Here is a 23,827-nt window from a genome sequence, read left to right as displayed (position 1 = left end):
ATTGAACCTGTGCGCATGTTTTGCCAAGCTGCACACTTGAGTCATAGAACATCAAATGAAGCTGGTACAGACCTTGAAGCTTTATCCCTTTCTGGGTTGGCTTTCATAGTGCTGGAAGGTGCAATGTAAGCTACAAGAAGAAAAAAGTAGTTACCTATCATATTCACATGCAAACCTTGCAACTTACAAGTGTCTTCTATTTCACCTGCCCCAGTACTTTTGTCTACCAAATGTATTGGTTTTGTGAAGAGAAACATTGAAAGAACTGGAAAGGGGCAGCTAAATGGATCAGACAGTAAAGACGTTTGTATCCATGCCAACAACTGGAGTTTTATCCTGGGGATTCACATAACGGAAGGAGAGACCCAACTCTCCTTATGATCTCCACACATGTACTGTGGCACAGGCATTCTCCACTTGTCAAAATTAAATAAATGTACTAATATTTTTAAAAATGAATTAAAATTGATGCACAAAAAAAATCCCTTCTCTTCCAGGCTAAAATCATAGACATAATAGTCACTCCTACGTAGGATGTAGCTTAGGAATGCCACAAAATATTCCATGATTAACCACAAACTTCAAACTTCTGATTTTCATTCTAAGGAAGGTAGCCCCACCAAATTAGACATAATACTGCCTCAGTGATCCAGGTGTTCAATTCATCCCCCCACCCACTTATAGATTTATACACACAGTAATAGGGCAGAAAAGGTTTTCATCATGTAATATGTCCCCTGGATGGGGAGGCCTGGTGGCACTCAGAGGAAGGAAAGCAGGCTACCAAGAAGAGACTTGATACCCTATGAGCATATACAGGGGGAGGAGGTCCCCCTCAGTCACAGTCATAGGGGAAGGGAGTAGGGGGAAAGCGGGAGGGAGGGAGGAATGGGAGGATACAAGGGAGGGGATAACATTTGAGATGTAATATGAATAAATTAATAAAATATTAAAAAATATTAAACAGGTAACATGTAGCATGCAAACCTTTTACTGTATCCTCAATACGGTTCTTAAATTTTGATTGTCATAATTAATGGCCACAGTGTTGATTCAGATTGTGACAAGTCACTCTTCTCAATATTTGACTGCATACATATTCTTATGGTATACTGCCTAGCATAGATGCTTAAAAACTAATATATCCTATGAATCAAGAGTCAAAAGACAGAGTCATATTTAATGCTGTTTCATGAAGGGAGGGACACAGGCAGAGCTATCATTCCTTCATTCGTGTTATTTGTTCCGTTCCTAGCTTCCTCACTTCTTAGTTATTTAAAAGGGTGAAAGTTTTAATGAAATATTTCAACTAAGGAGGATGTGAGTCAAAGCTAAAGGAGTATTCCTTCTCACATTTACCAATATTGCATTATATTTCCTATTAGGAAAAAAAAGACATACTTGGTGGCTTCCTTACCCTCAACATCAGTCTCTCTTTTTTTCCTTTGCTGGTAGTCTTAATCCAAATCTTAGCCCCCTAATGTACATGTGTATTCCTTTGGATTTAGCCACTGTGTTGGTCCTTGTTGATGGTAGTAAGATAAGACATTTCCGGGCTTCTTTTTAGTCCATTATCAAGGGCAATAGCTGTCGCTTTAATGAGACCAGAGATTGGATTATTCGGCCCTTTAGGAAACCAAACATTTATTACAGTTTCAGTTAGGCTTAATACTGGAAAGAAATAATCCATTCCATTGATGCCTATGGAATTTATGTATTTAAATTTGAATATTTATATTTTCTTGTTTTGTCATAGTATTAATTTGATTTCTTTACTGTGCTAACCACCATGATCAAAGGCTACTGGGCATGGTAGTTGTTTCATCTTTTAACTCCAAGGTCACAGTCCATTACTGAGGTAACTAAGAGTAGGAACTCAATGCAGGAACTGAAACAGACACCATGGAGGAATGCTGTTTACTGGATTGATTGATCTCCTTGCCTTACTCAGTTCGCTTGTTTGTTTGCTTGCTTGTTTTATGCATCCCAGGACTACTTGCTCAGGAGTGGAACTACCCACAGGGGGCTGGGTCCTGGCACATGAATCATTAATCAAGAAGATTCACCACAGGCCTGTGCACAGGTTAATTTGATGGGGGCGTTTTCTCAACTGAGGTTGCCTCTTCTCAGATGACCCGAGCTTGTATTAAGTTGACAAAAAGTAACCACTTTACCAATATTTCCAGTGATAGAGGCTGTATGACAGATCAGCCAGGAAGTACTTGGTTTGGCATCCATCAAAAAAGAACACTGTGATGGAGGGAACAGATACCAGTAACTCCCTTCCTTGAATTATCTTTTTAGTTATAATTTGGTCCCCTGGGAGTAGCCCATCTGTCAGAGGTAATATTTACTCAGATTCCTCTGTTTGCAGCTCCACCATGGGTCAGGGAACTTGAAAGTCAGTGGAAGGAGTTTCTGCTCTCCCTTTAGCCTTTGCTAATTCAGCTAAGGAATTACAGTTTTCATCAGCTCTGTTATCAGTATGCGAATCCATTTTAATGCATTATGTTAACTTCTTCAGTTCGAGTTCTTATTCCGGACTCTACTAGAAAATTGTATTTTCAACCATAATGAAATCCAAAGCCTGTGCTACTACAAGCTAAGGATAGCTTGCCAACCAGCACCAACAATTTATTCACTGTTTTTCTTTCTATGTAATGTGTTAGTTAATACTATTTTAGTTAAGAATGGGTTATGAATCCTGAAGATGCTCTCAGTCCTGACACTTACTACAATAATAGTGGCAGGTAGACATTCAGTTGTTAGGAGGGACTTCAGGAGCCAAATGGTGTTGTTTGCAAATCTACAGTTCTTTTTATGATCAAGATACCATGTCCCAACTACACCAAAATAAGATATGTTTCACAGCTACTGTCTGCATGCATCAAAGTATGCTCCAGAGCCTAAGTGACTCTTTATAAGAGCCACACCAAGGCACATTTTGTTTCTTCTATCGAGAGCCACTGCTGTGAACACAGGCACTTTGGAAAACCAGGAGAACAACCTAGAGTTTTACTTAGGAATTCTGTATCTCGATGTAGCCCACCATCAATACTGGATCCTAACCAGGACTCCTCTCAGTTATCCTGTTGTTGTCCCATGTCATGGAGATCCTACAGCTTTGGATCTGCAGGACAGACCTTTCACGAGTTCTAACAGTTCATAGGTGGGGAATATAATGGGGGAGGGCAACTCAAAGCCTTGGATCTGAGCCAAACTGATAGCTGAGTTGGTCAGCCTCTCTCCTGCTCAAGGAGAATTCTCCAGCACTGCCCCAAGTGGCACATCCTCCTCCATGTCACCAGGACCTATACTATGCTCTCACCCTCTTTCTCTCTCATTCTTAGGGCGTGAGGGGGACTCACCCAAGCCTTTGCCACCAGGGCTAGCTTTACTGTGCTGCCCAGGCGAGGGGCTGGGGCCTGCTCAACACAGTGCCACACAGATGGAAGTCCAGACTAGGAATGTCAGTGTGGACTTTGCTGGTAATAGCAGCCTGGGACATCAACACAGACCCTGGCTGAAATTGGACCCAGACATGGCCCCAGGTAGCATCATGGGCCCTAGTTGTCCCATGGCCTCAGATGGCAGCACAGACCACTCACAGATCAACATATGCCACCAGAGAAACCCAGCCCTCAGACATGTTACATGGCCTCTGGTGGAAGCCCAGACCATGGACACCCACTTGGCCTTTAGTGATAACTCGAGCAACACACATTGACACAAATTCCAACTGCAGCAGGACCACAGACCCAGACATGGCTTACCCCAGCAAAGATGTTACCGTGGCCTCAGGTGTTGTGCAGGCTCCTCACATCCACTTAAACCTCACTAGCAGAGTCTCTAGTCCCACCTCTCTTCACAGTATAGGGAGCCCTGTGCTTTGCTTTCTCTCCCATCTTTCCACCATCTATCTCATCTTTCCCTTCTCTCCATCGCACATTCCACAAGAGTGGCACTTGTGGCAAGCACTTGAGAGTCTTTCTTCCAGCTGCCCCCTACACTGAATAATTTTGGTTGTTTGTTTGAGACATCATTTCATGTAGCCAGAGCTGGGCTCAGATTTCCTATGTACTTGACTGACCTTGAACTCCTGATCCTCTGACCTCTCAAGTGCTGGGGTTCCTGGTTTCTACCACCATCCAAGGTGCACTCAAAATGTTTATTTTGGAAATATATGATATAGTTTCAGCAAGAATCTCCTCTTGTCATGTGCCTTCTGTTCCCTGGGCCAGGAAAGTCGGGCTCTTCAGTTCTTGCACCATTACTGAGCATCAACACATAGAATTTAGGCTGTCAGCTTGGGGTTCTGTGCAGAGTATAGGAGTTTTTTTTTTCTCACTCAGCAATTTTCTGTGCTTCTTTCTTCTCTCACTACTTACTAGTATGGCATTCAGATGGATTTTTCTGTCCTCTAACGTCAGTAAAGACCTCTTTTTCTTACCATAATTCTGCCTCTGCATGTCATTTTATAGATTTTAAAAATAGTTCTAAGCACCTGTAATTCTGTGAAAGGTGCAACAAATAAAGAACTTTTCTTAGTTTCTTCTTTGTGACTTCTAGAGAAAGGCCCAGTATTGATGTTTGTGCATGTATTTATTTTTCACTCTTAATTTTTTTCATACATTGTTTTGATCATATTCTGTCCCCTCCCTCAACTCCTGCTAGATTCTCCACATCCAATTTTGTGTTCATTCTCTCTTTCTCAAGAAAAAAAAAACAGGAAAAACAATGAAAAATAATCAAAACAGATAAGCAAACAAAAAATAAAGAAAGGAAGAAAATTAGATAGGGTAAGCAAGTCTTCAATAGTTCCTGCCTCACAAATATGTCTGTCAGATATATTGGGCCAGAAGGCTGAAGAAGATGCTCCAACATTATAGAGAATTTTGGGTGACTATTCAGGTAGAAAACTCTCTCTGTCATGTGCTCATTTGGAAAGCTACTAATCTACACTCTCAGCATACTCAGGTAATTGAGTTTATTCCTTCTCAAGTCTCTGATGGGGTTGAAGACCAGATAGTTTAGTTTTTCAGTTAAGCTTAGTTGTTTAGGGGCTAAGATGTTTTTAGGTCTAGATAAATGTTTTAAGTTGATAATGACGAGATATAATAGATACTGATTTACATTCAGAATTTTAGACACACCAAGATAGAAAAAATGTTTTCTTCAAGTCTGCCAAGTACAAATAGCCAAAACTATGAATGTAACCTATGTGTGTGTGTGTGTGTGTGTGTGTGTGTGTGTGTATGTGTGCATATCCTGATTGTTTCATGGTTCTTCTTGTTGTAGGTAGTTTATTGTATATATGTGTAATGATATAAATATACATGTAAAAATATTTAATAAAATATAAAAAAAGAGAAAACAAAACAAAATCCCATGGAGGTGATTTTGTGTTGACCAACTACTCCTGGGAATAGGGACTGCTCTCAAATTTGGTTGATATACCCAGTGTCATTTCATTGAAGAAAATGGATTCTCCCTTTGTCAGCAGGTATTAATTACAGATAGCTTATTTATTTGCAATTAATTGGTTATGGATAGGACTTTATGTCCCCTTTCCTTCATGCTGGGATTTTTGTCAGGTTTGAACCCTTGCAAGTCTTAGGCATGCTGTCACAGTCTCTGTGAGTTCATATGTGTTTCAGTACTGTTGTGTCTGGAGGACACTGTTTGCTTACAGTCATCCACTGCCTTTGTCTCTTACAATCTTTCCATCTCGTCTATATAAATTCCCAAGTCCAGGTTTGATGAAGACACTCCATTTAGGGCTAACCGCTCCAAAGTCTCTTCCTCTCTTTACATTGTCCAGTTGTGGGTCTCTCTGTTAATATACATCTACTGCAAGGATTTGCTTATTCTCTGATGAGTGTTGAGTGAGGCACTGACCTATTGGCATAGCAATATGTTATCAGAAAACATTTTATTGCTATAGTCCTTTAACAGAATAATAGTAGTGGATTTTCTCTTATATCTATACCTATATAGTCTAGGGTTCTTGGCCACATTAGCAGTGTCATGTATGAGTTTCCATATCATGAATGGTCCTTAAATCTAATTTAAAAAGTAGTTTAGTTATTCCCATAATGTTTTGCCACTACTGTCTTGCAAGCAAATCTGTCTTGTAGGTGGCAAGTCTTGTAGCTAGGTGAAATTGATGTTTGCTTCTCTCTTTAGTAGCATTAGAAGTACGTTGCAGCAAAAGAAACATTAGTCAGTAGGCAGGAACCTTTTAGTTAGATACCAGCTCAGTTTCTCCATGTTTGATAAGAAAGTTGTGTGATGATATAAGATAGTCTGGGATGTCTGGGCAAAGGAATCTATTGTATTCCTTTGGCCAGTGACAGGATGTACACTATGGAATCGATGTTTGAGCCTAGAAGGGATGGCCAGGCCTAACCAGATCCTCTTTTGTGTGGCTAATAACCCTAGAAGGCTAGTCATTTCTCTCCTCTCTCTACCTCTTTTTATCCCCACAACCTTTAGCATGACCAACACACCACCACATGGTACTATCCTTTAATAATGCTGAAGCTGTAGCTTCTTTTTCCATTAAAGTATTTTTGAGGAGGCTTAAAGCACATACTGTTCTTGCAGAGAACACAAGTTTCAGCATCCATATTGGTTAGCTTACAACCACATGTACCTTCAACTCCAGGAGATCTGGCTGTTGTCTTCTTTGGCCATCTGCACTTACATGCACATACCCACACAAATACCCACACACATACAGATAATTAAAAATAAACCAAATCTTTTAAAAAACACATTTCCAGGAGTTTTGAAAGAAAAAATTTAAAAATATGTATTTTATTTTATATGTATGATTATTTTACCTACATATATCTATGTGTACCACATGTGTGCCTGATGCCTTTGCAGATCAGAAGAGAACATCCGATCCCTTGAATTATGGTTCTGAGTCTCCATCTATGTGTGTGATAGGAGCTGAACCCAGGTCCTCTTTAAGAGCACCACATGCTCTTACATGCATGCTCACACACACACACACATACACACACACACACACACATGCACACACACACATAAACACATTTGTGCATGTGTACATTTATTTCAAATTATAGTACATATTTATATCATGGAAAATGTTAGCTTCAAGGAAAAGTATAGCTTCACAAAACAATCTGCTGGTTGTTTGCAGAAAAGCTCATAATTTTGTTTAAAGTTTCACCAAAACAACATCTATGTAGTCTTTAATAGGCTTGGTTTGAACATTGAGCATGTGTGTGTGCGTGCATGCGTGTGTGTGTGTGTGTGTGTGTGTGTGTGTGTGTATGTGTGTGTGTGAGAGAGAGAGAGAGAAAGAGAGAGAGAGAGACAGAGACAGAGACAGAGACAGAGACCCGGGGAGGGGGGGCAGGCAGAGAGGCATTTCAATGGCCTACAACTCTTTCCTCACCTCTTTGCTGATCTGTTGCATGCTCTTTGCTTAAATGGAAGTGTTTTAAAAATTGTTCCATGAAAACAAAGTTGCGTTTCTTTGTTTGTTATGATTGGGGAAATGTGTTCTCTCATGTTCTGTGATGTATTGGCCTTATAGTTAACCACATCCGGTTTTAGTAGAGAATGCTACAAAGTGTTTCTCTCCTGTGTCATCTTGTGCTCCTGTTATTTCAGAGCAATTTTCTCACTCCTCTCTGGAGCTATTTATACTCTAAATTTTCTCTTGTGTGTTTCACCTACCTATTCACCTTTGTCAACATTAGGTCCAATAAAATGAAATTCATGTAATTTCACTGTTTGTTATCATTACATGGGATCATTAGACACTTTATAAAAAGTGAGTGTAAAAACTCACTGTTTTTATAGCCTTAGAACAAAAACAAAATATGTATAACAATTAAAGTATATGGCAACAAATAAGAAAATAATAGGAAAACTTCCTAGCGTCCTTCAATATATAAAGATATATGTTAAGAAAATTGGTGTATGGGAGAAATCTACTCTACCATTTCAATACCAAAATGGACATGCTACATTTCTGAAGTTTTATATGTATGATCATTTTACCTACATATATCTATGTGTACCACATGTGTGCTTGATGCCTTTGAAGATCAGAAGAGAACGTCCGATCCCTTGAGTTCACTCAAGCAGTTGTGCTCTCAGGAAATCAGGCAAATAAAAGAGATGGTGAAACTTTTAGGACTATGTCCCTGTACCTTCCTACTGCCTCGCATGTAGTCCCCATTTAGCCTCTCTTTCTGTATAGCCTCCTGCCTGCTTGCGTTCCTATTTTTTTATTCTTCATTATATGGTCCACAAGATTCTGATACACCTTGCAGTCTGCCAGCTTCCTGTTTCCATGTTTACACAGTCTTAGATTTCATAAAAAAGACCATTCTTTCTTTTTAGAGCACAGTGGAGCATTGTATAAAGTGATCTTACAATCTGCAGCTTAGTAATTCAGTATACATCTTAATTTGTGTAGTTATATTCCGTGATGTTCACTCAGTGATTAAATCACCTAATGAAGTTTTTCTCAAAAATTGTCCCTGACATTAAGCAGCACAGGGTTGTATCTTAATATCAAAGAGGCTGTAGTAGAGGTATGTGTGATCATGAGTTCCATCCTTAGCAAAATAAAATATGTAAGCAAGTAAGAGGGAAGTTAGCCTGGGATATTTTAGCAACACTGGTGTATGGGACAGAAGCACAGAATTTTACTCATGGGAGGGAAAAATAATGAAAACTATCTCTTGCTTCTGCTGTCAGATCTTCCTGTTTCTAGGGGAACGCCATAGAGTATCCTGGTTTTGTTTTTCAAGAGAGAAAGTACATGGTGCATAAGTAGTAACCTACATAGCTATTAGCCAGTATTTTTTCTTAATATTTAATTAGAGCTCACCACAAGTAACTAGTAAAATAACATTATAGCCTTAAGTTTGCATATTTCTTTTATTATTGGGAAAGCTGTTTACTGAGTGAAATGACTTATGTTCATTTTATTTGAAGTTATATTTATAATTGCAGTGCATCTTCCCCTTAGGTGTGTGAGAGAGGCACTTAATTATCATTGATTCTCTGTCTCAAAGCACTGACAATTCTAAGCAGCGCTTAGGTGTATCATGTGGTTAAAAAAATACCAGTGTTGCATTTTCAATTTGGCTAATAAATTGGCTTTAGAGAAAAGCATCTTTTCATGACACTTGGGAGTAAAGCTAGTGATTTGCGGATGGAAGTTTACCTTTGTTCATTTTTTTTTTTTTTTTTTGGCATATAACTAAAATACTACCTCAGACTGAGTGAATCATCCCTAGCCTTGAAAGTTCTTGTAAGTGTCAAAAAAGTACATTGTAAAATGCAATTTGAAGGTAAAAAGAGAAATAAATGAGCCTTCGGTTTGACGTCTAGCTAGATGATGCAATTTGCCTATGGTAGTGAAGTTGGTTATTTTCTCACCTGGTGTTAAGGCAACAAAGAGATGGTGAGGTGTCTATTTCAAGGAGAAAAATGCTTACTGATTATGAATGTGGAGTCAGGAATTGAGTTTACACAAGCCTAACCATGCAGCTTCATCTCATTGATCTCCAGGACTAATATGAGAAAGGGGTAGCAGTATCTCTTTCAAAATCTCTGCTGCAACGTCTCTTTTTCCTTACTCAGGTGGAAATGACTACTGGCTTAGAAGACAGGTCCCTTTAACTCTCAAATATCCTCTGAGATTTCAGGGAAGGGGATGGGCCTGTGTGTTCATGGACTGCCAGTGAGATCTGAAAACTAATTTAGATTATGAATACTGGTAAAAACCGGATCAAGTTCAAAGTTGAGAGATGAAAATGCAACGCCTTTAAAAGAAGGTGGAATTTGAGTTTGGCGTTTACAAAAGGGTAGCAAACAACTCAACCAGTATTCTCAAAGGAAAAGGAATGAAAAGAAGTTTTATGTTTTGCGTCATTTCTGCTTTTGTGTGGTTTTCTTTACAGTGGATCTCTTGAGCCTGTCAGCTGCATGTGATGCCTTGGACCAGCACAACCTCAAGCAAAATGACCAGCCCATGGATATTCTACAGATCATTAACTGTTTGACTACTATTTACGATCGTCTGGAACAAGAGCACAACAATTTGGTCAATGTCCCTCTCTGTGTGGATATGTGTCTCAACTGGCTTCTCAATGTTTATGATACGTACGTATGACAAGAGGGGACCTACCTTACACAGTGATGACAGTATTCCCATGATAATAATGTCCTAGAAGCTATGGATGTCTTCTCCCTGGGATAAATCATTTCTGCATATGACTGGAAATATTTGATATGCTAACAATAAGAGCTGCAATGCAGTCTTTAATCCCAGAGGCAGAGGATCTTTGGGAGTTCAAGGCCAGTATGGTCTAAATAGTAAGTTTAGGACAACCAGAACTACATAGTGAGACTATTTCTAAGGAAGAAGAAAAGAGCCAGAAGGCAGACTGCTGCCAGACCAGAATCCAACCATAACCTGAGATAAGACAAATTTTTAAATAGAATGAGCTATCATGTAGTGGTGGTTCTTTCCTTTTTTTTCACCTGTGTTCCATCCATTTTAGAGCGACCCCTCACATTGGTAAGAATGACAGTACTCCTGAAAACACTGGCACATATGTTATCAGCTCAGAATTGTCTTAACAGAAATGTGGACAGTTATGTAGAAGACTGAATAGATGAGTCATACAAAATGAAAGTAAGCTCAAATACAGCAAACTCAGCTCCTGAAACCAAGCAAGATTGTTGGTTTTTTTTTGTGTGTTTTAATAAGGTTTTACAGAGCTGGTCTTTGGCACCTCCACTCATCACCCACTGTTGTTAAGAGAACAGTCATTTATTTCTCTTGGATTGCACACAGGACATAGCTCCAGTTCTCATTTTTGTTTTGAGCTTAATGCACACAATTGAGGAAGGAAACAGAAGGAATTGGCCTTGATTTTTCACTGAATTCCTTGTAGGCCTCAGAATTATTACATGCCTCATTTCACATATCAGCAAGTACATATTCCCATTTGGAAATCTAGGAAGATTTTCTTAAAGGAGTTAATATAAAAAACTTTGCCATCTGTCTTTGTTGTATGTGTCTATTATTTCCTTTGTTAATATGCATACATAGTGTTATCTTTGTTGTTTTGGTAAGGTATTAACTTTTTAAGTTTCAGAACCATTATTAAATGTATATACTTATCAACTTGGTTCTTGAACAGATCAGATTTTATTTGTGGATTACACTTACATTTGTTTAGATAAGGGTTTGTATTCAAATCTTCCCTTATATTTTTGGCACCATTTTCTTTGTAGATGAGATATGAATAGATTCTGAATATAGGGCTTTCATTTGACCTACATGAAAATTATTTGAGGATAAAGACTTGAATTGTTGTATAAATTTTATCTGCTAAACTTTGATTCTCTTTTTTCCTAATAACAATGTTTTCTGCACAATCAGGAGTTTCATTAAAGCATTTGGGTCTAGGATTTTTCTTTAACTAAGAGACCACATAAGTTGTACTAATTGAAAATTGAGCATATTGACCAACAAACAAACATACAAAAATCTGAGATACATTTGCTTTCCAAAATAAAATAAGAAGCTAAAAAGTTGTTGAAAAAACATTTGCTACAAAATGGAAATGTTTGTTCATTCTTGTTTTCTTTTTTATACCCCATAGTTAAATTTTTGTGTTAATGTGTGTGTGTGTGTGTGCGCGCGCGCATAATGCTTTCTTCCACTTTCTAATGTAAAAAAGTATTGTCATATTAGAAATGTTGATATAGGAGTAGGCTATTTGAAATGTATGTCTTATAGAGCATGTATTTGGATGCTTTCTGATAAAGTATGCCCTAATTTCATTGGATATAGAAATTCATATTTTATACGTTGTTTCCTGTGACCTGAAGTGATGACTCATTTTCTTAGTAAGAAACGATTTGATGAAATTCTGGGAGTGATGTACAGAGAACAGTTAGTGGCTGGATGGTTTTTTTTCCTTCAACAGCCAAAATTGACATTTTGCTTTAGTAACCAGAACTTCCAAGTGCACAGTGATAATTCTTCCTCATACTCAACCAAGGCGGCTCTCTGTACAAGAGTGGAAGGGTATTTTATCCCCATTTTCTGTAGAGCTACTCTGGCAATTCAAGTAAGGGCTTTTAAGAGTTGAAAATTGGGTAACTATTCATTAATTTGGTTCATCAAACTTTCCCATTGCATTCTAGGTCATGAGACAAATAGATAATGAGCTCAAAAAGTTCATAACAACCTTAATCAAACAGTGCTCTACAGAGCTCCTGTATCCAAGGCCCTTTTCCCCTTAACTAGGAGTTTCTACAGTTTATTGGTACGCCAGTAATTGTTTTCTGGTTTGATTCTTCATAGGGGACGAACAGGGAGGATCCGTGTCCTGTCTTTTAAAACTGGCATCATTTCTCTGTGTAAAGCACACTTGGAAGACAAGTACAGATGTAAGTCATGTATATGAACTCTATTCCTTTATTGATGGTGCCTAATTACCCTCGTTCTAGATGGAAATTGTATTCCATTCTTATTTGACAGCAGGCTTCTTGCATAAGATATAGAACTACTTTTAAAATGTCATAAAATTTCGGTTGTGCTATTTCCTGTCAGACATTAAATTGAAGGCATTTAAATAGAGAAATGAGGATTAACTTCTCCAGTCCGAGTATTATTTTGTGTTACATTGACTGTGTCTGAATAAAACACATGTTCCAAGGGGATAAAGTCTGATTTCCTAACCCCTTTGTGTAAGTCAAGAAAAGAAACGTGAAGGTTTAATCCATGCAATTCCTGTGCCTTTGGCTTTTTACTTAAAGAATACTATCAGGCATTTGTGTTCAAAACACATTGTTTATTTTATAATCATCTCATTGCACATTGTACTGACATCCAATTCTGTCACATGGCTAACATTTTACTGTTTAAGGGATGGCTAGCCTGCTATTTCTTAAAAGGTAAATAGCACCCTCTAGAATTTTGATTTGCTATTGTGATCTTCTACTTAAAATGTGTAAATCTAAAATAAAAAGTAAATGTTGAAGGACTGATAGCTTGGACGACCATGTCACCATTTATTTTTACTGTAAAGGACTGTCTATGATTTTTGCCTTGAAATGCTTATAAGAAATCTTTTTAGGAGGAATTAAACAAATGTAGCTTGTCCTGGCTTCCTCCTAAGAACTAGTCATACGTAGATGAAGGGGTATATTGGGTGTAAAGATAGGCAGGAGACAAAAGACATGGCTTTTCTCCAAAGCCACACTGTTGTGCTGCTCATTTATGTAGAGGAAACCATAAAATACACAAAGCACAGTAGCGCTCAATTTTATATAGTTCCCACTGAATTTTTCTTTTCTAAGAACTAAACAAAACAAACAAAAAACACCCAATGAGAAACAGTGCTTTTTAACCCTTTAAAATTAATTTGGATAAAACTATTTCTGACTGCTTTTCTCTTTTGAATATTATAGTTACTTGTTGTAAGTTAGGTGTAATTGTCTTTTGAAAAGACATAGGGATGGTTTCTCCCTGTGTTCCTGTTTCCATTGGATTTTTCCAAGTTCAAGGTCATCCTTGAATACCTAGTGAAATCCTTTCTTCAAAAAAACAAATATAGAAACTGTAAGGCAGACATAGAAAGTCAGTAATAGTATAACACAATATGAACTAATAACACATAGGCACAACACCCTCTGTGAACATACATGGTAATCTTTATAAGTTTAATAGTTTTATAACTCCATAAGGAAATCCTGATTCTGCTACATCTTTTAATATCTAATGCTCACATGCTTTTGGTTAATTATATGGCTTTTGATTCTAAAATTTCTGTGGTAGTATTCCTATCATATATACATAATAATTACCAACGGATTATGTTTTGCTTTAACTAATTCAGGTGTTAAGAATATATTTAGGGGGGCAGATGAGATTGCTCAGTGGGTAAAGATACTTGCTGCCAAGCCCAATAACGTAAGTTCTAGCCTCAGGATCCATATGGTAGAGGGAGAAAACCAATTCCTGTAAGTTGTTCCTGATGTCCACATGCTCTAAATGCATGCATACATAATAAATCAATTAAATGTAACTTTTAAAAGTGTATGTGGAGCTGGCAAGATAGCTCAGTAGATAAAGGCACTAGTCATTAACCCTGATGATCTGAGTTTGATTTTCAGGATCCTTAAGGTGGAAAGAGAATTAACTACTGCAAGTTTTCCTTTGACTTGCATACATGTGCCATGATATATGTGACCCCCTACTCCATATCTGAATAAATTAAAATAAAAAAATACATGTAAACTCAGCTTCTTTGCAGGGCTTTATTGTAGTTAAATTTTCATATTTCATATGTAGGTAATGATGATTAGCCAAGTTTATAGAAGTATGATCTTATTTGCCTAAGTTAGCCATCATCCCTCTCAGCCTGATATGGAGAAAACCATGGCTTCAATCCTTAAAATTGTATAAAACCACACATGTATAATCTTAGCACTCAGGAAATGGGGTCAGGATAATAAGAAGTCCAAGGATATCTTCAAATATAACAAGTTCAAGGCCAGCCTGTGTTGCATTAGACCATGCCTCCCAACAAAGGAAAAGAAAAAAAAAAAGAAAGATAAAAAAAGAAAAACAGTGAGACCAATCTGTGGGAATATTGGGTATTACTGAGAAATATAGTGTCTGCATTGAATTGGACATTGGGTTCTGCTTATGTCCACTTGTTCCAGTGTTTTGATTTTCATGATTCTTTTCTTCCTTTTATAGACCTTTTCAAGCAAGTGGCAAGTTCAACTGGCTTTTGTGACCAGCGTAGGCTGGGTCTTCTACTGCATGATTCGATTCAAATCCCAAGACAGTTGGGGGAAGTTGCCTCCTTTGGGGGCAGTAACATTGAGCCAAGTGTCAGGAGCTGCTTCCAATTTGTAAGTTACTCATTTTTTTTCTGTGTATGACCTGCCAAGTGATCTCCACAAATGTACCCCCGGCACCACACACACACACACACACACACACACACACACACACACACACACACACACACACACACAGCCTGTCTTATAGTAAGATCGAAGGCTTCCACTTTTCTAGCGTCTGTTGCTTGCTCAGCACACTAACACTCTTGTTTGGTCTGTCTTTTCCTGCCCTGTGATTCTCTCTGTCCTTTCTTTTCTGCTCCTTTTTCTTCTCAATGCCTGAGCACTCTGCTGTGAAAGACATGTAGGCTGTTTCTATTTTTGGCAAAGTAGGTAGTACTGCTAGGTAGTGCTATAATGAACATTCTTCCTAGGTTTTGTCCTTTTCTTAATCACCCTCTGTGTGTGTGTGTGTGTGTGTGTGTGTGTGTGCATGCTTGCATGTGTGTGCATTCATGGTTCAAATGGGGGCATGCATATATCACAGAGGACAACTTTGAACATCAGTCCTAAACTTCCATCTTATTTCAGAAAGGGTCTCTTGCTCTTCGTTACTATATATGCCTGGCTAGTTAGTCCATGCACTTTAAGGGATTCTCATATCCCTGCCTTTCCTTTTGTCATAGGAGAAGTGAGATTACAGAAATACACTGCGATGCATGGCTTTCTGTGGGTTCTAGAGTTCTGAGATTAATCAAGTCTTCATGTTTCCATGGCAAGCACTTAATCCACCAAGACTTCTCAGTCCATTTTCTTTTCTTTGGAGTTGACTCCTTCGGATAAATTCTCCAAGAATATAATGATTAGATTCAAGGATATAAATATTTTGTGGCTTTTGATTCATATTAGCAGATGGCTTTTCTTCAACAATTCTTTCTAGTTGTAATGCCACCAGAATGAGTGGAATAAGATATTTGTAAGGCCACATTATTCACTGTATTCTTATGTAGTTTTAAATGCTACAAGCTGTTTTTCTTCTGTGAGGTTTCTCAATCCATTCTAATCCCATTCACAATGGCAGAAATTTACAAAATTGAAGTCTTTTACCACAAATTAGGAGAAAATTCTATGCAGCTTTCTAGGTAGAACCCTGGGGGCTATTTGGATGTTAAATCAGTTTGACTATTTAAGAGTTAATTGGCAATATGGCTGTGTACAAAATCAGCTCACTTACTATGGAGAGAGGCATATTGTTTGAATTATTTGTGAAAATGGTGGCAGACTAGTTTAAACAGATATGGGAAATAAATGCATTTTTCACCATTCTAAGGCATGAACACACTATCATTATGAAACTTTTTTTACATGTAGCTATAGTAGTAGCTCTTATAGAATATCAATACTACTTATTTTCATATAATGAATTCTAATAGCCACATAGAATATAAATGTATTTTGTTTTTAAAACCCACTTATATAGCAACTTGCATTGCTATTAATTTCCCTCTAACATTTGTTTTCTTTTAGTAAAATTCTACTTTTTATTTTTTGAGCTCAGGCTGTGAAGTGCATGCACACATTTTCATATATGTGTACCTATGTAGTGTATGTTAGGTTAAAAAAAGAGATCATATTATAGAAGTACTGGCAGCTGTCTCTGTTGTATGGTGGTCCTTGTTACAGGGCTCTCTGTCACTTCCCTGTACTGACTCACTGGACAGCTATTACCCTTCTTTCCTTAGCTTCTCTACTTGCATTTGGTTGTCCGGCTAGAGGGCTGTTGAACTCTGCTTTCCCTGGTAAGGAGGCCAGTCTGTTCCACCTCTGCTGTTGCTAGTTGCCCCCTCTTCAGTACTCCACCTGTCTTCCTTGTTTGCTTGCCATTCCTGTACTAGCAGCACTCTCTTCTCAGCATCAGCATTTGAACTCAGTCCATCTTGCATATTGATTGAATGCTTCTGTGCTAGCTGGCAAGCTCCTGGAAACCTCTTTTGTTAAATTGGGAAGAAATGGACCCACAGACTCTCAGTGATAACAAGTGACTTTTTATTTGCTCCTTGCTTTTTTTCTTAATTTCCTTCTTTGGGCATTTATAATTTTGGAAAAAGGAAACAAATGAATAAAGTGCTTCTTTTGAATCCTTTCCATTGCCATCCTTATCTTGTTTCTCAACCTGCTCATTGCATGTTTACACCATTGCATTGTTATTCTAGTAAGCCTAAGTACACAATATACTGTCTTTCTTTGGTCTGAATGTCTGTTTATGTGTTTTAGAGAAAACTATGACATCCACCATTAAAATTTTCCAATTTCTTTCATTTTTTAAAAAATGTTTTTTGAGACAGGTTTTCTCTGTGTAGCCTTGGCTGTTCTGAACTCACTTTGTAGACCAGGCTGGCCTCGAACTCACAGTGATCTGCCTGCCTCTGCCTCCTGAGTGCTGGGATTAAAGGTGTGAGCCACCAAACCTGGCTTCTTTTTTTCAGTCCTCTGGTCGTTCCTAATGTAGTTCCATAACCATTGCTTTGAAACATTGATTTTGCTACCTTAGGACAGCCACACCTCACTATTTGTATCATGCATGATTATAAGTAATGCCAAAATTATTGTTACTTAGAAAAATTTGCCTTTATTCAACTGTCTCAGTCCTTTGAGGAGAGTACAATGGGCAGACTTTGGGAGGTTTTGGGTTTTATGTTTGAACAACTAATCTGTACTTTTAGCCTCCTTCAACTAGTAGAATGGTTGATTCTCATCTTTATTTGCTACCTCTTTCCCCAGTATGTTCTTACTGATACCTTTTTCCAGTTGCTATCAAGGGTAAACTACAAATATTTCGTCCCATTTATCTTGGATCCTGGATAGAATAAGAAGTGTTATATAGCAAATCAGGATAGGTGAGAGCAGTGTGTGTGTTGGGGGTGGGTGGGTAAGGTCAAGTATTGATGAACTGGATGTTTATAGTACAATGGACCCAGATGTGGCTAATCATATTGGGAGCCTCTTAACTTGTAATCATTTCCCATCACTAAATGGCTCCATTATTAATGTTTACTTTAGGATCTATGTCCTGGCCCTGGCTTGCTTTTCCTCAGTCAGGTGCTCTGGTGATCACCTTGCCTTTCATTGTGCCAAAGGCAGGAAAATACAATGTTTGCCTTAGGGAAAGATAACAGCAGTGGAAACAACCTCTGCCCTCTCTTTGAAGTGTAAGACCTTGGGAACCAGCTAGGCTTGCTCCTTCAGCAAGCTGTTGCTCAAAGGTTGCTATTTCTGTTAGCATGAGAAGGGCGTGAAGTGTTTGTTTCTCTTATCGATTCCTTTCTTGCACTTCAGGTATTGACTTTAAATAGTAGTTCTTCTGTTTCCTTTGTTTCTTGTCACCACAGAGGAAGCTTAGTTTTCCCTGTGCTAATACACTTAGAAAGGTATGGTTCATGGTCCATTTGTGGCAAAAAGGGAAGTAAGGTTTCATGGATTAAGGTCTCTGGGTAATCTTCAAAAAGTTTCCTCAGTTCTATATGTCCCCACCACACACAAAGATGAGAAGGAAGTCATTTATCAGGTCTTCAAAAACAAACAAACAAACATAACATTAAAAAGAAGTGTAACCCCTATATACCAGTATATAGGAGGCTGAAGCAGAAGGATCACTACAGGTTTGAGGCTAGTTTGGGCTACATAGTGAGTCAGAGGCCATCCTAGTTTACAGAGCAAGACACTTTTAAAAAAGACCAAACCCGGGAGTCTGGGGAGATAGCTCAGTTGAAGAAGTACTTGTTCTGAAAGCATGGACGTCTGAGTTTGGAATCCTTGCATGCATGCAAAAGTCCAGGTGTACTTAGCACAAAAGCCTAGCAACCCAAGAGCCTGAGTTGAAACCTAGGAAGCCACACAAAGGTGAAAGAAGGAGACTTATTCCTCAAAGTTGTCTTCTGAACTCCACAGTGTGTGCCATAATGCTTGCTCCTGCCCCCCTAAATTAGTAAATATGAAGCTATGTCTGGATATTCAAATAACATATTCAAGATAACTGTGTGGCATCTTGAATAATACTAAGTGAAGCTACTGTGTCACACTGCTGCCAAGGCATTCTCTGGGAAGTTGACTCATTTTGATAGTGATAAAAAGCTTTAAAACGTTGATGTTTTGTGATACAGCATCAACTAATGTGTGATTACTTTGTTTCTCTTTTGTATTCCCTAGGGGGAAAAAGGACATTGAGATAGGAAATTGATCTTTCAGGCCATAGTAAAGCCAAACTAACTGTAGCAATGGGTCACAGACTGCCTGAAAGAACCTTTGAGTCGTTTTTCAGATGAAGAAATGAAATTCAAAGAAAGAGAGTGAATTTAACCAGACCAACTACTGGCCTGAACTAATAATGGGTCATAGTGTTGACATAAGGCTTTACATCAGTTTCAGCTTGCAATGGGATGACATAAATTAGTGAACATCTCTCCCTTAACACACACATCTTTATTACAAATACTCTAATTTGAGGGATGGATACATGGTTCAGTGCTTAAGAGCACATACTGCTCTTGCAGAGAAGCTGAGTGTGGTTTCCAGCGCCCATGCTAGGCAGTCCACAACTGCTTGGCTCATGAGTCCAGGGGATCTGACGCTGTCTTCTAGACTCGACTGGGATCTACACTCACACACACATATCCACAGGCAGTCACTTATATATAACTAACTTAAAAATACTCTAATCCATTTGTTTGTGCTGCATCTGTTTTTGTTTTTGTTTTTTTGAGGCAGAGTCTCTCTGTGTAGCCTTGGCTGTCCTGGACTTACTTTGTAGACCAGGCTGGCCTCGAATTCACAGCGATCTGCCTGCCTCTGCCTCCTGAGTGCTGGGATTAAAGGCATGTGCCACCACCACCTGATGCCTTGTCTGTTTTTAAGTAAAACCAAATATTACTTTTTGGTATACCAGCATACCAGAGGCATACCAGCAAGTAGCATTTAGCACTACTCTGAGAAGTACTTCCTTCCTGCACTATGATGAGCTGTGTAATATTTTCTTCTGTAAACATCTTAATGACTTTATTATTTAGATAGACTTGAGTACACCAACTTTATATTCAGTATGCTTCAACTACAAATGCTAGAGTGTCAACATCTGTTCATTCTACATCTGTTTTCTGCCTTTGTACATTGAAAATGAATGCATCGCTGTTTCATCTATCTTCTGAATTTTTATATTCATATGACAAAATGAAAATCATACGTGGTTGCTATAATGAAGAATGAATACAGAAATGGGAATAAATTATAGTCTCAATTGTTCAAATCAAGTATATCTATGTATTTCATATGTAAAAAAATCCATCCAAGTCTCTTCTTGGTAACCTGCTATCCTTCCTCCCCTATGAGCATATACAGAGGGAGGAAATCCCCCTCAGGAACAGTCATAGGGGAGGGGAATAAGAGGAAAGTGGGAGGGAGGAAAAATGGGAGGATACAAGGGATGGGATAACCATTGAGATGTAACAAGAATAAATTAATAAAAAAATTTTTTAAATTAAAAAAAATCCATTCAAGGTTTTTGGGCATCAGGGGCACCATGACAGGCCTATGCCAAGGTGGGGGCACTATGAATTACACACCACACCACATACCCAATATAATAGAAGTTTATTTTGGGAAAGGAGGAAGGAGAGAAAGGGACATCCATGACATAGAGAGGGAGGGGATGGGAACAGAGGGAGAACAGAAAGATCAAAGGTGCTGTGGTGGTAGGTGGGTCCTTTTATCCAGCACACACCTGATGGAAGCAAATGATGGCATAAGATGTTACGAGGACCCTATAGGCAGGCTAGTGGGATCTTCTGTGAACTAACATTCTTCCCTTTTTATTTAACTAAAAACTGAGGAACCAGGGAAAGGTGGTGAGGCTGGAATGAGGATGTTGTGTTCTCTTGACTGTTTCTCATGCAAGACAAGTTAAAGTATAGAAATGCAGGTTTATTGGAAGTAGCTCTTGGCCATGCGGCAAGTGGGTAGAGGGCAAGCAACAACACCAAAACGGTCAGATTATATAGTGAAGGGGAAGAGAAAGTCCCTGCCCTTGGGTTAGAAAATTTACAGGAGAGGGTAGGTATGTCAGCCACCCCCTGCAGCAGGTAGGCACCAAGGGATGCTTGGAGATCCTGGATCTGCTTGTGCTGGTTCTGAAGCACAACATTCTAGCCTTTGGCTGATAATAAATGAGTAAAGGACAGCATATTCATCTATGAGTACTTCCTGCTGACAGTGAAGTGTCTCTATTTGGGGTGAGGGTGGCGAAAAGCTGGGGTGTTGGCCATGCCCAGGAGGAGCAGACTGTCCTACTTGCTCTCCAGGATCTGTGAGACCATCTGTGGCTAGGGATGCTCACATTCAGCTGAGACAGCCTGTGAGATTGGGCCAGAGCACCTGTATTCTGGATATAGCTCTTGAGGAAACACCTGAACCTGGCAGGATTCTGAAACATATATACATATTAGGAACAGAATATATGTTTGAGACTTTTAGGCCCATGGCCTTGGTAGGTGGAGGGGGAGGACTCCAGAACTTGGGAAAGGGGGAGGAATCCCACATTCTGAAATAGAAAATAGGTAGGGAGCTTAGGCTATTGATTGACAGTACTTACCTGTGAGAGGAGGATCCACATTTCCTGAAGATTACAAGAATCTTTTTAAGTTTACAAAAGGAGGCAAATATCAGATATGTTAGTATTACAATTGCTTGTGATCTGTACTGAAATCCACACCATAGAAAAAAGCAGCAGACATACATTTTTGTGTCATAGCATAGCAGAAGCTTGGGAAACGATCTTGGGTAAAAAGCATGAACACTTAAAGTGATCTCAGGGAAAGCAGAAACTTCATGATACTTCTGACAGCTGTCCTAACCAAGCTTTGGGAGGACGGAAATCTCCAGTGGAACAGAAGGGGAAAAGCTCACTTGAGAGAGGGACTTCTCTCTATCCAGAAGATTGGATGTGTATAAACTTAGCACAATAAGAAACAACACTTAAGTCTATACTTAAAAGACAAACCAAATGAAATTTAAAATCTTGAGCTTGGAACTATGATAGTGGATCATATGGTGGAATGTTTTACCTAGCTAATGAATTGACTAGTGAACTAATATGGTTAGATTATCTCGGTGTAAGGTCTGTTTTCTGTGTCTAGTAACAAGGTAAACTGTGTCTAAACCTAGTAGCAGCTTTAGGAGAGTGAGGCTTAAGGCCTGATTCTCACACATGAAGAGCACTGACAAGGCATCTGAAGCCTTGGTTTCTGCAGTTAAACTGGTGTATCTTTCACTAGCCTAGTCTTCAAACCCATCAGACACCCGAGAAGGATAAATTGTAATCTCAGCGGCCTATGTGTCAATCAAAATGACAGAGTATAGTCCATAATCCATTACCTAGACGGTTGTCCCAAGTTCCTGGGATCTCCATGACAGTGTGGGCAGAGGCACTATGGCCATCCACACAGAAGATGAGAGGCTTTTTCTGTGGAGGCTAGAACATGGGAAAGACTGACCTCACCCATCTTCAGCCGTGTTATGTGAGACAGTAACTCTCCATGTGTCTAGTTTGTCCACAGTTCAGGCTGGGTCCTAGCAGCGAGCAAGGCATTAGGGCAATCTTCCCAATGGTTAGTGTACCCTAGTCCAGGTGGAGTCCTAGTCATTGTGCCCATGTCTTCTTGGAGACGGGGAGTTACTGTTAGGATTTTGGAGTCTCTGTCTGTCATAAGTTCGAACATCTTTTTTTAAATTTTTTATTAATTCATTCTTGTTACATCTCAATGGTTATCCCATCCCTTGTATCCTCCCATTCTTCCCTCCCTCCCATTTTCCCCTTATTCCCCTCCCCTATGACTGTTCCTGAGGGGGATTTCCTCCCCCTGTATACGCTCATAGGGTATCAAGTCTCTTCTTGGTAGCCTGCTATCCTTCCTCTGAGTGCCACCAGGTCTCCCCCTCCAGGGGACATGGTCAAATGTGAGGCACCAGAGTTTGTGTGAAAGTCATACCACACTCTCCACTCAACTGTGGAGAATGTTCTGTCCATTGGCTAGATATGGGTAGGGGTTTAAAGTTTACTGCCTGTATTGTCCTTGACTGGTGCCTTAGTTTGAGCGGGACCCCTGGGCTCGAATCTGCCTATCATCTTAAATGCCATATTCAGCAAGTTCTTGACAGGCTTGAGGGCTAGCATATCTGAGTTAAACACTCTCTTCCTGTCATTAGTTATCTGCTCTAAATTATGCCTTGCAAACATAAAACAGAAAGTTATGATTTATGATTATGCCATATTCTACAGGTAAGTATTGAGAACCATGTCTATCTCAAGTAGATCTAAATAGGCAAACTTTGCTTGTTTCTAGTTGTTTTATGGGGTGGTGGGAGCACCATTACAGGCCCATGCTAAGGTGTACTCCCTGAGGGATTACATGGCAAACAACAGATCTGGCAGAAAAGGCATTTATTGTGTGTGTGTGTGTGGCGGGGGGGTGGGGGTGGGGCGGCAAAGAAAGTGAGTGCTCATAGCAGAGAGGCAGGAGGACAGGGAAAATACAAAGATTGAATTAACTGGGGTGGCAGGTGGGTCCTTTTATCCAGCACACACCTGGTGGCAGCAGGTGATGACTTAAGATGTTGCTAGGGCCCTGAAGGCAGGCTAGTGAGACCTGTGACCTAACACAAGGATCTTTGGAGTTGTGTCAGAATAATTATGTACTTAAACAATGAAGTTTGTCTGCCTAGATATGAAATCTCAGTTCTGCTGTGGGCAAGCTTTGTACAGGCACATTTCTTACCTTTCCTGACTCCTGACATTTAGGTAGTATTATGAGGATTAAATGAGCCAGGCAGGGTAGATTACTTAGTTATGGTGAGCACCTGCTAGGCTGATCACTATGATTACCTTAAGTGTCTTGTGACATGGGAATAT

The 23,827-nt window shown here is 39.2% G+C and overlaps 1 protein-coding gene across 16 annotated transcripts in view; it reads left to right on the top strand.

The window, feature by feature from the left end:
* Nucleotides 1–23,827, top strand: part of DMD (dystrophin) — a gene marked incomplete at its 3' end in the record, with an annotated part of 2,106,393 nt that overhangs the window by 2,000,087 nt on the left and 82,479 nt on the right. For all 16 annotated transcript variants that reach the window (XM_084788839.1, XM_084788837.1, XM_084788840.1 and 13 more), the window contains 3 exons: nt 9,960–10,161; nt 12,380–12,465; nt 14,783–14,940. In XM_084788839.1, the coding sequence (XP_084644965.1) occupies nt 9,960–10,161; nt 12,380–12,465; nt 14,783–14,940 (446 nt within the window). The remainder of the gene's footprint in view (nt 1–9,959; nt 10,162–12,379; nt 12,466–14,782; nt 14,941–23,827) is intronic.

Source organism: Acomys minous, assembly GCF_964271855.1.
Source record: "Acomys minous genome assembly, chromosome: 7".
NCBI classification, from domain to species: Eukaryota; Metazoa; Chordata; class Mammalia; order Rodentia; family Muridae; genus Acomys; species Acomys minous.
The sequence above is the reverse complement of the archived record's forward strand: the minus strand, read 5'-3'. Positions and strand labels throughout refer to the sequence as shown.